Below are 17,306 nucleotides of genomic sequence, written 5' to 3' on the forward strand. Positions count from 1 at the left end.
GCTCCATCTACTTCAGGCCCCCCCGCCCCCCAACCATCAGGGACGCCAGTCCCCACTTCTAAGCTGGAGAAGCGTCCGGCTTCTCTCGCTCGGAAGGGATCCCTTGGGTCACTCCCCTCCCACGTTCCTACCAGCGGCACAGCATACACCCACCAGTGACTGAAGAAGCCACATGCTGCTGGTCGTCGAGCTTCGCGCTCATCTTCGGTCCCAGAGACTGACTCCAATAAGCCCTCCCAGCAACGGCAACCTAAGGAACAGTGAGAGAAAGCGACATTGAAGACCCGTAAGACCAAGGCACCTACTCCACTGCTACCTACAAGCTCTGTGTCTGAGGATGAGGTGGAGATTCTTGTGTCCACTGAGGACCTCGATCTCGCCAGTCCCTCAGGTGCAATGGATAGCACTTGCATAGGTGCTCCATCGGAGGCAGCAGGTGGCCCAGTGGCGTAATCTGCCTCTCCAGTCCCTTCACACCTTTCTGAGCCATGGACAATATCATCCTCCAGTGGAACTGCAGCGGTTTCTTCCACCATCTAACTGAGCTCCGACAACTTATCAGCCTTCACCCTTTCTTCTGCATTGCTCTTCAGGAAACTTGGTTTCCAGCTATGTGAACCCCCGCCTTCCGTGGCTGTCGGGGTTATTATAAGAACCGGGCAGCTTATGAAAGGGTGTCTGGTGGCGTCTGCATCTATGTCCTTCACCCACTTCACAGCGAGTCTGTCCCTCTTCGAACACCATTAGAGGCTGTCGCTGTTAGAGTGTTGACGCCACAGGCTGTTACCGTCCGCAGTCTTTACCTTCCACCAGATGGTGATATCGCACAGCATGTCCTGGCTGCGCTGATAGCCCAATTGCTGCCACCTTTCTTTTTACTGATTGACTTAAATGCCCATAACCGTCTGTGGGGTGGGTCAGTGGCAACAGGTCGAGGCGCCACCATTGAGCATGTATTGGCACAGCTCGATCTTTCCATTTTAAATGATGATGCCTTCACACATTTCAGTGTGGTCCATGGCACGTACTCCGCCATTGACCTTTCGATCTGCAGCCATAGCCTCTTACCATCTGTCCAATGGAGAGTGCATGATGACCTGTGGGGTAGTGACCATTTTCCGATCTTTCTGTCACTACCACAGCGTCAATCTTCTGGGCACCCTTGCAGGTGGACTCTGAATAAGGCTGACTGGGACTTGTTCTCCTCCACTACCGCTATTGAGCCTCTCTCTAATGACGACATTGATGTGGTGGTTCACTCGGTCACCACCGGCATCGTTACTGCCGCAGAATCTGCCATTCCCCGTTCTTCTGGGTCTCCTCGGCGGAGGACTGTGCCTTGGTGGTCGCCTGAGATCGCTGAAGCGGTTAAAGATCGCCGGCGGGCGCTCCAGCGTCACAAGCGACATCCCTCCATAGAACACCTCATCGCCTTCAAACGGCTGCGTGCGTGGCCACGCCGCCTCATCCGCCAAGCAAGCAGGAGTGCTGAGAGCGGCATGTCTCCACCATTGGCCTCCATGTGTCTCCATCGCAGGTCTGGGCCAAGATTCGACGCCTCTATGGCTATCAGACCCCTGTCAGCGTCCCTGTGCTCTCACTGAATGGAGCCATTTGTAATTGCAAACCACTTGGCAGAGCATTTTGCTCTGAGTTCCACTTCTGCGAATTACCCACTATCCTTCTGCTCCATCAAAGAGCGGAGGGAACGTCGGAGCCTTTAATTTCGCACCGACCATCCTGAATCCTAAAATGTTCCATTCAGTGAGTGGGAATTTCACAGTGCCCTAGCCGCTTGCCCTGATACAGCTCCTGGGCTAGATCACGTCCACTGTCAGATGATGAAACACCTTTCAGTGGACTGCCAGCAACACCTCCTCGACCTTTTCAACCGTATTTGGGTCGAGGGTGCATTTCCGTCACAATGGCGGGAAAGCATTGTTATCCCTGTTTTGAAACCTGGCAAGGACCCTTTGGAGGTGGACAGCTACCGCCCCATTAGCCTCACCAATGTTCTTTGCAAGTTGCTTGAACGGATGGTGAGCCAGCGGTTGAGTTGGGTACTCGAGTCTCGGGGCCTTCTGGCTCCATCTTAGGGTGGATTCCGTAAAGGCCGCTCTGCCGCCTACAATCTGGTGAGCCTGGAGTCAGCCATCTGTACAGCCTTTGCCCGCCGTCAGCACCTGGTCGTTGCCTTTTTCGACATTCGGAAGGTGTTCGATATGACATGGCGTCATCGCATCCTCTCTACACTTCATGATTGGGGTCTTCGGGGTCCGCTGTCGATTTTCATCCGAAATTTTCTGTCGCATCGAACCTTCCGCGCGCAAGTTGCGGCCTCCCATAGTTTCTCCCGAGTTCAGGAGAACGGGGTGCCGCAGGGATCTGCTTTAAGTGTCTGCCTGTTTTTAATAGTAATTAACGGGCTCACTGCGGCAGTGAGAATGTCTGTCTCAGCGTCCTTGTATGCTGACGACTTCTGCCTTTACTATAGCTCTATTGGCATTGCAGCTGCTGAACGTCAGCTGCAGGGCACTATCCGCAAAGCGCAGGCTTGGGCTATAGTGCATGGCTTCCAGTTTTCGGCAGCCAAGACCTGCGTTATGCATTACTGGCGGCGACGCACTGTTCATCCGGAGCTGCGGCTTTATCTTCCCGGCGAACTTCTTGCTGTGGTGGAGACAGGTAGGTTTTTGGGTGTGGTTTTTGATGCCTGGTTGACTTGGCTGCCTCATATTCGACAGCTTAAACAGATGTATGGCGGCATCTAAATACTCTGCGATGCTTGAGCCACACCAGCCGGGGCGCCGACCGATCTATTCTCTTAGGGCTCTACCAGGCGTTAATCCAGTCTCGTCTGGATTATGGGAGCATGGCTTATGGTTCAGCATCCCCTTCTGCGTTGCGGGTGCTTGACCCAATCCTTCACAGCGGGATCCGACTTGCCACTGGTGCTTTCCGGACCAGTCCTGTGGACAGCATACTTGTGGAGGCAGGTGTCCCTCCACTGCGGTTACGGCGCCAATGTTTACTGGCCGCTTATGCTACGCATGTTTGTAGCTTGTCCGGGCATCCTAACTATCGTCTCCTGTTCCTGCTGCTGGTCGTCCGTCTCCCAGATCGTCGGCCCCGGTTGGGTTGTACGATCGCGGTCTGTGTCAGAGACCTTCTCTCCGGGCTTGGGGTTTTCCCTGTTCCAACTCCTTTCCGGGCCCCTCTGCATACACCCCCGTGATGTGTGCCCCGCCCTTGCCTTCAGCTCGAATTGGCACAGGGCCCGAAGGACTCAGTCCCTCCGGAGGCCTTCCGCCGCCGCTTTTGTTCTCTCCTAGCCACGTATCAGGGCTCTGGTGTTGTTTACACTGACAGTTCGATGGTTGCTGGTCATGTAGGTTATGCTCTAACTCTACGGGACCACTACGAACAACGTTCATTGCCGGCTGGCTGCAGCGTTTTCACTGCTGAGCTGGTCGCCATCTGTCGTGCCCTAGAGTATATCCGCTCCTGCTCAGGTGAGTCCTTCGTTATCTGTAGCGACTCCCTGAGCGGTTTACAAGCTATCGACCAGTGTTTCCCTCGTTTTCGTCTGGTGATAGCTATCCAGGAGTCCCTGCATACTCTTGCCCGTTGCGGCTGCTCTGTGGTTTTTGTGTGGACCCCAGGCCATGTTGGGATACCCGGCAATGAAAATGTTGACCGGCTGGCGAAAGAGGCCACCAGTAAACCATCTCTGGACATTGGCCTCCCGGTGCCTGATTTGCGAGCGATTTTCCGCCGCAAAATTTTCGAGCTTTGGGACACTGAATGGCGCAACCTGACCATGCCAAACAAACTCTGTCCTATCAAGGAAACGACGACTGTGTGGCGGTCATCCTTGCGAGCCACTCGCAGGGACTCAGTAGTCCTTTGTCGGCTCCGCATTGGCCACACCCGCTTGACACACAGGCGTTTACTGCGGCATGAGGACCCGCCACTCCGTGGATGCGGGTCGGCTTTGACGGTGGTCCACATTTTGTCGGCCTGTCCACTTTTAACTATGCTCAGGTAGACGTTTGCGCTGCCTGATACGCTCCCTGCCCTTTTAACTGATGACACTGCCATGGCAGGCTTAGTTTTGCATTTTATTCGGGCAGGGGGTTTTTATCATTTAATCTGAGTGTTTGTTATGTTCTTTTGTGTTGATTCTGGCCTTTGGCCTACGGTTTTAGACTCAAGTTTTTAATATGTTTCTCGGTGGTTGGCTTTTCCTTTTTTTTTTCTCAGTGGTCTGCCAACCACCGTCACACTCTGTGTGATTTTAATTTGTTTTGTCTGATCTCTGTCTGAGTCTTTCTTGTCCTGTGTCGTCTGCCATATTTTCTGGTTTTTTTTTTTTTTTTTTTTATTCTCTGTGAGTGATTTTAGTTTTTTGGAAAAAGGCACCGATGACCGTAGCAGTCTGGTCCCTTTAACCCCCACAAACCAACCAACCAACCAGCTTTTCTGAGCTGCGCAGGTGGGAGTTCTCCCTAAAGCAAATCCTTCACTCCCGTAACCTACCTGCCCCCCCCCCCACCCCTCCCCACCCAATAGTGTGTGTGTGTGTGTGTGTGTGTGTGTGTGTGTGTGTGTTTGTGTGTGTGTGTGTGTACACACCATCCCCTGCCCCAGTGCCCCCACCTAATTTGTGTCCCCACACGAGCTAGTTGTGTGCCATTATCTAACACCGTAGTATAGCAAATCGTGTGCCCACCTGTCTGCCACCTGCCCCCTCTACCTGCGCCCATAGGTAGCCCACAGATGGCTCCCTACTCTCCCACAAGCTGCTAGATGCTTTCCTCCAATACTCTCCCACAAGCTGCTAGATGCTTCCCTCCAACCTCTCCCTGCCTTCTGCCTCTCTCCGTCCCGCACTCCACACCAGTACATTCACTGTGGGCCAGGAAAGAGCTGGCAGTTGACTGAGAACTGCGTGTTTGTGTGCATTTTTTCCCTACAAGCTTGGAAAAGGAAGTGCATTCCGAAAGCTAGCCAAGCAATGCACCTTTTGTTTGTGTACCTATTGACAACACAATGCTTCTGCCTTTCGCTGAGTCACCTCCTTTATTCCTAAATAATTTGTAGTCTGTCAAACAAATACTTTTGGCACTTAAATTGCCTAATTTGCCTCGCAACACAAAAAAATAAATAATTGCAAACTGGTTTTAATACAGCCCATCCAAATATTTTTACACAGTTTGCTGTGTTGTGATGCTGAAGGAAAGCTGGATTGCTGAGCTGAGCTGGGTGAATTACGTTGCAAGATGTGTCACCACAGCGGATGCTACTATTGCCCAGTGCCCTGGTGTAGTTGTGAAACTGGATGCAACAATCTGTCCTTTTGTAGATCCAGCTGTCGGCCATCTGATTCATAGACTTTAATAAATTGATTTGCATAGTGGTAGTAGTTGTTGATTAATTTAATGATTATTCATTGAACAAGCAGTTCTTCTTAAATCAGTAGTGCCTGTAACAGCTTGTGCAGCGTGCCATAATTTCGGTGGATGGGCACATTACTAAGAAAAACAGCACCATTTGTTTATAACTTTTTCTTTCAGAATTTTTTAATTTCTTCTTTATGTTCGTTAACTATATTCTTGTTATCCACATTTTGTTGACTTTACAGCACAGATGTATTCTGGGTCCTGCGCTAGCGTCCAGAATGAAGTGTTTCCTCATGTCTGACGTAGTGTATGTGTGTGTACAGATTGTGAATGCTGTTACTCTTAAACTGCTGTCTCTGGAAATACTGTTTGACGAACTGTGTAGTTGTTCATGATGTGGACTGTTGAAGCTGCTCCTGTGGTGGTATCTGTAGGTTGGTGATTCTTCTGGGAAACCAAGAATTCTCAGGAAATTGCATTTTACCTGAGAAATAGGGAAAAACTTGGGGAATTTCAGGAATTTCATAAGATCTCAGGGAAATCTGTGTTTTTAGCCTAATATTGGAATTTAATTTTATTGAGTTTTATAAATCACAAATTTTAAAATATTTGTTATTTAAATATATGTTAATTATATAAATAATGTTCCATGTAAACTATTTAAAAACGAGCTCGAACAATGGGAAATCCAGGGTAGAATAATGGGAGTATTAGAAAAGGATAGTAATGGGAGTATTAGAAAAGGATAGAGTACTATTCAGCTTATAGTTGAAATGTTGAGTGGCAGACGGGCACAACAAAAAGACTGCTAAATAAGTAAGTTTTTGTCCAAAAACCCTTCTTCTGAATTAGACAATACACACACACACACACACACACACACACACACACACACACACACACACATTTACGCAAATGCTACTCGTATACATATGACCACTGTCTCTGGCTGTTGAGGCCAGAAGACAGGAAGCAACTGCGCATGATGGGAGAAGCAATGTGGGTGGTGAGAGTAAGGAGGAGGCTGGGAGGGGGATGCATAGCAGGATAGGGGTGGGGGATGGTGAAGTACTGCTTGTGGGGGCATACAGGGATGAGGTGGAAAGAGGGAACTGCAGCTAGGTGTAGTCAGGTCAGACGGAGGGTGAGGGAACAAGAGGAGAAGTAAAAAGACTGTGGGTTTGTTGTGGAGTAGAAGTTGCAGTGGAGGTATTGCTGGTGGTTGGTAGGTTTGATATGAGTAGAGGTACTGATGTAGCCATCTTTGAGGTGGAGGTCAGCATGGAGGAAGGTGGCTTGTTGGGTTGAGGAGGACCAGGTGAAGTGAATATGGAGAAAATGTTAAGGTTCTGGAGGAATGTGGATAGGATGTCCTCACCCTCTCACTCAACCGAGCGATGTGACGCAATGGTTAGTGCACTGGACTTGCATTTGGGAGGATGACAATTCAAACCCGCATCCGGCCATCCTGATTTAGGTTTTCCATGATTTCATTAAATTGCTTCTGGCAAATGCTGGGGTGGTTCCTTCCAAAGGGTATGGCTGACTTCCATCCCCATCCTTCCTTAATCTGATGGAACTGATGACCTCGCTGTTTGGTCCCCTCCTCCAAATCAATCAACCAATCAACATCCCACTTGCTTCACCTGGTCCTCCTCAACCCAACAAGCCACCTTCCTTGTTGTTGACCTCCCCCTCAAAGATGGCTATGTGAGTACCACCATCCATATCAAACCTACTAACACCAGCAATGCCTCTACTTTGACAGCTGCCACTCGTTGCATACCAAGAAGTTCCTTCCATATGTACTAGCCAGTAGTGGCAGTCACGTCCATAGTGACAAGCAGCCCCTCTGGAAATATACCAAGGGTCTCACTGAGACCTTCACAGACCGCAATTGGCTCCCAGCCTTGTACAGAATCAGATCTTTCGTATCTTATGTCTCCAGTCACCCACCACCTGCCACTGTTTGGTCACAGAGAAGCACTCCACTTGTCACTCAGTACCACCCAGGACTGGAGTGACTGAATCACATTCTCCACCAGGGTTTTGAATACCTCTTGTCATGCCCTGAAATGGGGAATGTCCTACCCACTATCCTTCCCAACCTTTCAACAGTGGTATTCCGCTGCTCACTGAACATGCACAATATCCTCGTCCATCCCTAAACAACCCCTGCCCCCAACCTCTTGCCTCATGGCTCATATCCCTCTAATAGATCTAGATACAAGACCTGTTCCATACATCCTCCCACCAGCACTTATTCCAATCCGGTCACAAGCATCACCTATCCCATCAAAGGCAGGGCTACCTATGAAACCAGTCATGTGATCTACAAGCTAAGCTGCAACCACTATGCTGCATTCGACATGGGCATGACAACCAACAAGCTGTCTGTCCGTCTGAATTGCCACCAGCAAACTGTGGCCAAGAAACAGCTGGACCACCCACCTGAGCACGCTGCCCAACATGACGTTCTTCATTTCGGTGACTGCTTCACAGCGTGTGCCATCTGGCTCCTTCCAGCTTTTCTGCATTGTCCAGGTAGGCTCTCACTCATAGTCTCCACAGTATTTTTAATCCTCTCTCCCCTGTATGCTGCCACAGGCAGCACTCAACCATCGCGCACCCTATCCTACTAACCCTCACCGTCCCAGCCTCCTCCTTAGCCCCATCACCCAGATTGCTTCTCTCATCATGTCCAGTTGCTCGCAGTCTGGTCTTGGCAGCCAGAGATAGTGGTTGTGTGTGTGTGAGTTGCATTTTCATGAATGTGTGTGTTTATGTTGTCTAATTCAGAAAGAAGGCTTTTTCACAGAAAGCTTACTTGCTTAGCATTCTTTTTGTTGTGCCTCACTGCAGCTCAACATTTCCATTGTATGATGTTTAAAAACTGTAATCAAACTATTGCATATGGTTAGCATATCTCAGCAGAGAGGAAACAAAATTTGTTACTGTCCCCCCCCTCCCCCCTTCCACTGGCCCCTGGTTCACTGTTAATTTGATCAGGGTCTTCTCCTTGATTTCGAGTCTAATTTTTCAGGTGCGGCTTAGATTCGAGTAAATACGGTAATTTACAGTTCGTGAATCTGACATTAATCTTTTGTAATCTTCATGAACAACAGTTCTGTAAAATCTCCCCAGTAGAATGAATCTTTTTTTTTTCATTGTCTGACATAAGAATGATTGTCATGGCATGCGTGTTTCCCCAGTGGTGTGCCCATCTTCTCTGAGCTGGAACATCATAGCATGGAATAACTGCCCAACTGGCAGATACCAGAAAGTGGCAAAACTGCCATTGTTGTTGTCCTCAGAGACACACGGCATTCATTAGGGCTAGTACAAATGATACAACTTCCCACAGCTTATGATTCTAAAGAAATTAAGTAGTAACAAATATTTTCACTGAGGTGATCATCGTTTGCTGGCCAGGTAAACTTTGGGTAACAAATTGCTTTACCAAAAGGGGAACTGTTACACCACAAGAGTTACAGAGACAGTAACCAGGTGCCCACATTTATTTGTTGAGGGAGCACATAAGAGGGAAGGCTACGTCCAGATTATCATCAGTTTCATTTTGTTTGTGTTTCTAGGGTGGCAGGGAGATGGGATCTTTCAGGAGGAGAATACATGTGCGCTCATGTCTTGCATTACACAATGTGCTATTAAAGATGGTTGTCAAGCTTGTTTATCGACATTATCACTTGACCCCCCCCCCCCCCCCCCCCCCCCCCAGGGGTCCCACAGTCCTTTTGTGGGTACGTGTGAGACACGCACTGGGATCCGAGCTATTGCAGTCTCCTTTCCTTTCCAAGCTGCTTACCATCCCTGTTCTTCTCCCTTCCTATCCTTGCTCCTTTGTCCCTGCCCCATGTTTTCCCTCTTAGTGGACTTCTTTATGTCGACCTGGCTATCCTCCTGGCTTTGTTTTGGTCTGTCCTATTGTTTAGTTTGCTGTTTCCATCTCCTTTTCGGCGTTTTTGGTCCCCTTGGGGCTTGACCTCCATTCCCAAAATTTTCCGTTAAGTTTGAGCCATTTGAGGATGAACTCCCTACCTAGCTCTCAAGGTGCAGGTTCCTCTACCCCTCCTCTCCCCTTTCCCTTTGCACCCTGCCCCCTCTCCTGCTAGGTCACCAGCACTGTACCCAGTCCGTATGGTGGGGCTGTTAAGTACCCACTTAGCTGAGCCCCCTGAAACCACAGGGATCACAAGTGCTAGTACCTGAGCTGTTAACGCCTCATGTATGCCCAGGAGTTGATGTTCATCACTTTGGGGCCCCAAAACTCCCAGCAATGGCCGCCATGCCAGACGGCCCTTGCTGTGGCTGGGTGACACCCACGGGGCGAGCCCCTGATCGGAGTGGGTGGTTGTAGGGCAGACACCTTGCGCATGAAGTGACAAAAGCTTCACCATCCTGGCCATTCTGTGGCTGTCTCTTAAGATTGGTAACAGACAAGACAAGATGCTTCGGCCTTCCCCTCCGTGGCCACCTGGCCACTACTGGGAGGAGGGTCAGGCTTACCAGCTTGGGTTGAAACCTTTCACTCATTACCTGGTTCGTACCAGCACGGATGGCGGAAGTTTTGCCATGACCAAGCCTTTGTTTTTCGTGGAGATGATTGAAGATAAGTATGGTGAAGTGGAATCAATGAGTAAAATGCGGTCCGGTGCTTTACTCATAAAGACATCTTCTGCTGCCCATCTGATGCCATGCGTGCTTGTGACCATCTCAGTGACATTCCAGTCTCTATCATGCCCCACCAATCTGTGAACTCGTACAGGGCATTATTTTCCACCGAGCTCTTCTTCTCCAAACTGACGAGGAGCTCCAGGCTAACCTCGTGCAGCGAGAGGTTCATTTTATCTGCCATGTGCAGCAAGGACCTCCAATCGCTCCACTACGGGTGCCTTTATCCTGGCCTTCGAGGGGGATGTCCTCCCAGAGAAGGTCAAGGTAATGGTGTATTGGTGCGATGTAAAACCTTATATTCCACCACCAATGAGATGCTTTAAATGCTTACAGTTTGGACAGTTGTCTTCCCGCTGCACCACTGATCCCCTCTGCGGTACTGTTGGCACCCCCTCCATGAGGGGAATGCCTGTGCGTGTATATTGTCATGGACAGCATTCTCCACACTCGCCTGCATGCCCGGTGTTTGTGAAAGAAAGAAGGATTCAAGAGTACAAAACCTTAGATTGGCTCACCCACACTGAGTCTCATCAAAAGTATGACTGGCTCCACCCCATGTCTGTGACTTCTACTTTTGCTTCCCCCTCCTGCCCCCTCGTCTTCCCAGCCCCACCCCATTCACCCCATGCCTTCAGCCTCCTCCTCCCTCTCCCACTCCCCTTCCCCGACAGTACCCATACCCATCCCTTCAGGTGCTGCTCCCCCTCCCCTGCCGGAGAAGTGCTCCCCTCCTTCGGCGGGCGCCGGTACTGGAGCACCCTACCAGGACTCTACTTCCCGGCACCCCCCTGAAAGGCGATCCGCTGCTCCACAAAGGCAGTGCAATCCGCCTCCGGTGGGCACCTAGATCGCCCGGTGTAACTCCGTGCCCGCCCTCGCTAAAGTCTGCACTTCTCTTCCTTCCCAAGACAAGAAGCAGAAACGCAAGAACAAGGACCTTCCAGAGTTGCAGCCCCTTCTCTCCTTCTACTCTGCCACTTGTATTGCACTTCAGGAGACCCCTTGTGGGCTTCTGGTGGTGTTTGCACCTTGGTCTGCAAGGACATTGTTAGTAAATGGGTTCCCCTCCATACCACTCTATAAGCCATTGCTGTCAGGGTCCATCTGGCCACTCCAATCACAATCCGCAATCTCTACCTCCCACCTGACAGGCCGCCCAGATCCCTTGCTCTAACCACGCTTCTTCAACAACTCCCTTCTCCCTTCCTGCTACTAGGGGACTTTAATGCCCTCAACTTCCTTTGGGGTAGCCATACGACTACTGCCCTGGGCAGGACAGTTGAAGCTGTTCTGGCAGGGCTTGACCTTTGTTTACTAAACACAGGCGTTGTTTACTAAACACAGGCCCTCCCATGCACTTTAGTATGGCGCGTGACACTTTCTCTACCATTGACCTCTCCACCTGCACTCCCAACCTTCTTCCGTACATTCAGTGGGGTGTCCACGATGACGTATGTGACATCGACCATTACCTGATTGTTTTGACCTTCCTTCAGTGTCTCTCGTTCCGTCACCCTCCCAGGTGGGCCATATCTAAGGCTGATTGGGGTGCCTTTTCCTCTGTTCCCATCCTGTTGATGAATCTACACGGACTTTGACTGCCACCATCCTTTCAGCAACAGTTTCAGCATTCCCTTCTTCCTCAGGTTCCCCTTGCTGGAAGATGGTCCCTTGGTGGACTCCGGAACTTTCTGCAGCCATAAAAGACCACTGCCGTGCTCTTCAACACTTCATGTGGCACCCTTCTACTGCTCTTCTTCTAGTCTTTAAATGAGTCCATGCCCAGGCCCGCTACCTAATCAAATTTCAGAAACGGATTTGCTGGGAACGATATGTAGCTGCCATAGGACTACACACTCCCTCTTCACAAGTCTGGGCGAAACTCAGGCGAATTGTAAGCCACCGTCCTCCCACCGGGGTTGCAGGAATTTCTGTGCAAGGTGTTATCAGTACCAATCCGGACTCTATAGCAGAATATTTGCTCAAGCTTCGGCATTGGCTCAGTATCTGCCCACATTCCTTCTACTGAAAGAGCACTCAGAACAACTACCTTTGTCTTTTGTTTGTCGCTGCTCGGGGCCATATAATGCCCCATTCAGCGAGCGGGAATTTGCCAGTGCCCTCGCCCTTTGTCACGACATGGCTCCTGGACCGGATCGGATACATAACCAAATGCTCCAACACTTATCAGTGGCTGGCCACCATCATGTACTGACCCTCTTAACTGTCTGTGGAATGAGGGAGTCTTTCCTACCCAGTGGCAGGAAAGCATTGTTGTTCCGGTGTTGAAGCCAGGGAAGCCACGTCTTCAGTTGGATAGCTATCCAATTAGCCTTATCAACACCCTCTGCAAGCTCCTTGAACGCATGGTGAGTCGACAGCTGTTTTGGATCCTTGAATCCCGCGACCTTTTGTCATTGACTCAAAGTGGTTTTTGCTGTGGCCGCTCTACAGTGGATAACCTGGTCCACCTGCTATCCGGTTGGTCGGCTTTTGCCCACCGGCAACATGTCATTGCAGTCTTCTTTGATCTGCATAAAGCCTATGACACCGCCTCGCACCACAACATCCTCACCACCTTTCACGAATGGGGCCTTTGGCGCTCTGCCTGTTTTTATCCGTAACTTCCTTTCTTGTCGCTCCTTTCGGGTCCAAGTTGGCTCCTCCTACAGCATTCCCCATTGGCAAGAAAATGGGGTTCCATAGTGTTCTGTGCTGAGTGTCCCTCTCTTCCTCATAGCCATTAATTGTCTGGTGACAGCTGTTGGGCCGACAGTGCCCCCTATTTGTATGCTGATGATTTTTGTATCTATGTCGCTTACGCTGTAATGGGCGCTGCAGAATGCCGTCCACAGGGGGCAATCTGCTGGGCGCACTCATGGGCTCTCTCCCATGGCTTTTAGTTTTCGGCGGCCAAGTCGTGTCTCATACATTTCTGCTGTTGGCGTACAATCCATCCCCATCTGGAACTGTTCCTCGATGGCCAGCCCCTTGAGGTGGTGGACACTTATCACTTCTTGGGTCTGGTCTTTGATGCCCGGTTGACATGGCCCCCTCATCTTCGCCAGCTGAAGAGGATGTGCTGGTTCAATCTCAATGTTCTTAGGTGTCTGTGCAATACCTCCTGGGCTGCAGACCGCTTTGTTTTCCTGTGACTGTATCAAGTGTTGGTCCAGTCTCGTTTAGGCAATGGAAGTCCTGTCTATGGTTCTGCGTTGCCTTTGACGTTGCAGATACTAGACCCCATCCACCACTGTGGGGTCCGACTTGTGACTGGTGTCTTTAGGACTAGCCTCGTACTTAGCCTTCCACCACTGCGAGTTTTGCGCTAACAACAGCTGATACCTTATGCACTCCACATTCACTGCTTCCCAAAACACCCTAATTATGGTCCCCTTTATCCAGACATGAAGATCAGAAGTGATTTATACTGATGGCTCCATGGTTGCTGGCCGCATTGGTTTTGCTTCATTCCTTGCCAGATGGCTATAGTGTTTTTACTGCAGAATTGGTAGCCATCTTGCGCACTTTGGACCTCACTCGCTCCTGCTCAGGACTATCTTGCACTATCTGTAGTGACTCACTGAGCAGTTTGCACGCTAACGGCCAACCCGTTAGTCATCGCTATTCAGGACTTCCTTTCTCTCCTTGCTCAACGTGGATGCTCGGTGGTTTTCATTTGGACCCCAGGCCATGTTGGGATTCCTGGCAATGAACTTGCCGATCAACTGGCTAAATTAGCTACTACCATGCCATCTCTTGCAATTGGCATTCCGGAAATAGACCTTCGCTCAGCATTACATCGTCAGGTTTTGGACCTTTGGGATGCAGAATGGCACACTCTTTCTTTGCTGAACAAGCTCAGGGCGATTAACGATTCTACAACTCCGTGGTGGTCCTCCTTACAGGCCTCTCAAAAGGCCTCTATCTTCCTATGCCGGCTCCGCATAGGCCATAATTGGCTGAGTCAAGGTTATCTCCTCCGTCGTGAGGCCCCCCCCCCCCCCCCCCTCTGTCGTTGTGGATTGATGTTGACTGTGGCTCACATCTTATTGGACTGCCCCAACGTAGTTGCCCTGCGACAGACTTTTAGCTTTCCAGACTCGATACCCCTGGTGTTGGCTGACACTGCCTTAGCAGCAGATCTCGTTTTGCATTTTATTCGTGATGGGGGTTTCATCGCTGTATTTAAGGGAGGGACCTGCCACCTTATCGGTGAGTGGAGGGGACTGCAGGCCCTCTTGCGCCCCCCTTTGCCCAGACTGGATTGGCTTCAACTGGGCTTGGTGGTTCACCCCTGCCCTCTGCCTTCCCACTCCTTTCCTTATGAGGTCAGTTATGTCTTGAGCATTTCTCTTGTCTGCTGTGCTTCTTCCTTTACGCCCCTGTCATTAGTCACTTTCTTTCTCTCACCTCTCTTCCGCCCTTTTCCTTCCTTCCCTGTCAATAGTTTATCATTTTATGAACATTGTAGTTCCCTCTTCTAATGTGGGATTTTATTGGTTTTGGTTAATCCAAGGTTGGAAGGACTGTTGACTTTGTGGTTTGGTCCCTTCTCCAACCAACCAACCAACCAACATCACTTGACTTGTTCCCTGTAGAGCATGTTGAATATGCCGCGCGGGATTATCCGAGCAGTCTAAGGTGCTGTGCGGCTGGTCCTGGCTGAGGTTCGAGTCCTCCCTCGGGCATGGTTGTGTGTGTTTGTCCTTACGATAATTTAGGTTAATTAGTGTGTAAGCTTAGGGACTGATGACCTTTGCAGTTAAGTCCCATAAGATTTCACACACATTTGAACATTTTTTTGTTGAATATATTTAGATGACTTCTGATGTGGTCTGAATTAACAACAACATGTCTTGATTGTGGGAAAAGGTGCTAGTAAAATGGAATACTTCTCTGCAACAAGACATTTTGACATGTTTATGATCAGTTGGGGCACACATTGTTCAGAGAGATCAGCAGTCTTTTGTGTTTAGTAACGGTTTATTTGCCATAGTGGTAGTATATTAATTATAAGTAATTTTGGTCTTATAATGGATGTGCTCCTGTTGTGTTTGACTGTTTATTAACCTTTCTGGTAGTTGCTTTGCATGATTGCATTTCTGTATTGTAGTTAGATAGTGTACAGGACACTGAAATTATTGTCTAACAAAATCTGTCCGTTGATATACCACCCACGATTATGACTATGTGTTATGTACAACCTGTTTAATGTGTAAATAAAGTGTCATCCATGTGCGATTTTTTTTACTATTTTTTGTGGTTTTACTATTTATTTCTAAAAGCCATTTACTTGTGTGTTTCCAGATGACCTCTTGTGTATTACGTTGGCTTCTTGACAAAGACTCAAAATTCCATGCTATACCAAGTGGACTAGTGGCTGGACTGGCATTTGCTTTTTTCCCTGACAATACTATTGCATTGTATATTATGTGGAAACTGGTTCAGGTGAGTTAATACTTACCATGTGTATCATCACCAGATATGTAATTAAATATTGATTTTGACTTCTGTTTACCTTATCAAGCATCTGTTGACAAAACTAGAAGCAATGACCATCCTTTTCTTAGATTAGATAGCAGAGTATAAATAATTTTTCAAATGTAAAATGTTTTGTCTTTGGCAATGTGTGTTGGTGGGCACTGGACCAACTTCCACATTGCTTTCCTTTGTTGAAGCAGGATATGACTGTCTGTATGGAAGTAGATTATTAACATACAAGATACAGTTGCCCAAGGCACTGGTTCTCTCACTGACTTTTATATCGTAAAAAATCACATGAAAATGTAGACATTTTATATCCATGGCTTACAGTTGATTTCTGAAGAACTGACACTAGCAACTAGCAACTAGAACTAGGTTAATAATTGGCTCCTTTTACCGACCTCCCGACTCAGCAGCATTAGTGGCAGAACAACTGAGAGAAAATTTGGAATACATTTCACATAAATTTTCTCAGCATGTTATAGTCTTAGGTGGAGATTTCAATTTACCAGATATAGACTGGGACACTCAGATGTTTAGGACGGGTGGTAGGGACAGAGCATCGAGTGACATTATACTGAGTGCACTATCCGAAAATTACCTCGAGCAACTAAACAGAGAACCGACTCGTGGAGATAACATCTTGGACCTACTGATAACAAACAGACCCGAACTTTTCGACTCTGTATGTACAGAACAGGGAATCAGTGATCATAAGGCCGTTGCAGCATCCCTGAATATGGAAGTTAATAGGAATATAAAAAAAGGGAGGAAGGTTTATCTGTTTAGCAAGAGTAATAGAAGGCAGATTTCAGACTACCTAACAGATCAAAACGAAAATTTCTGTTCCGACACTGAGAATGTTGAGTGTTTATGGAAAAAGTTCAAGGCAATCGTAAAATGCGTTTTAGACAGGTACGTGCCGAGTAAAACTGTGAGGGACAGGAAAAACCCACCGTGGTACAACAACAAAGTTAGGAAACTACTGCGAAAGCAAAGAGAGCTCCACTCCAACTTTAAACGCAGCCAAAACCTCTCAGACAAACAGAAGCTAAACGATGTCAAAGTTAGCGTAAGGAGGGCTATGCGTGAAGCGTTCATTGAATTCGAAAGTAAAATTCTATGTACCGACTTGACAGAAAATCCTAGGAAGTTCTGGTCTTACGTTAAATCAGTAAGTGGCTCGAAACAGCATATCCAGACACTACGGGATGATGATGGCATTGAAACAGAGGATGACACGCGTAAAGCTGAAATACTAAACACCTTTTTCCAAAGCTGTTTCACAGAGGAAGACCACACTGCAGTTCCTTCTCTAAACCCTCGCACAAACAAAAAAAAAAAAAAAAGGCTGACATTGAAATAAGTGTCCAAGGAATAGAAAAGCAACTGGAATCACTCAATAGAGGAAAGTCCACTGGACCTGACGGGATACCAATTCGATTCTACACAGAGTACGCGAAAGAACTTGCCCCCCTTCTAACAGCCGTGTACCGCAAGTCTCTAAAGGAACGGAGGGTTCCAAATGATTGGAAAAGAGCACAGATAGTCCCAGTCTTCAAGAAGGGTCGTCGAGCAGATGCGCAAAACTATAGACCTATATCTCTTACGTCGATCTCTTGTAGAATCTTAGAACATGTTTTTTGCTCGCGTATCATGTTATTTCTGGAAACCCAGAATCTACTATGTAGGAATCAACATGGATTCCGGAAACAGCGGTCGTGT

General features: G+C 48.5%; 1 protein-coding gene across 2 annotated transcripts in view; it reads left to right on the forward strand.

The window, feature by feature from the left end:
* LOC124616065 (transmembrane protein 135-like) overlaps positions 1–17,306 on the forward strand; it is a 98,014-nt gene that overhangs the window by 72,545 nt on the left and 8,163 nt on the right. For both annotated transcript variants that reach the window (XM_047144304.1, XM_047144311.1), the window contains exon 7: positions 15,405–15,545. In XM_047144304.1, the coding sequence (XP_047000260.1) occupies positions 15,405–15,545 (141 nt within the window). The remainder of the gene's footprint in view (positions 1–15,404; positions 15,546–17,306) is intronic.

This window comes from Schistocerca americana, chromosome 1 (assembly GCF_021461395.2).
Source record: "Schistocerca americana isolate TAMUIC-IGC-003095 chromosome 1, iqSchAmer2.1, whole genome shotgun sequence".
NCBI classification, from domain to species: Eukaryota; Metazoa; Arthropoda; class Insecta; order Orthoptera; family Acrididae; genus Schistocerca; species Schistocerca americana.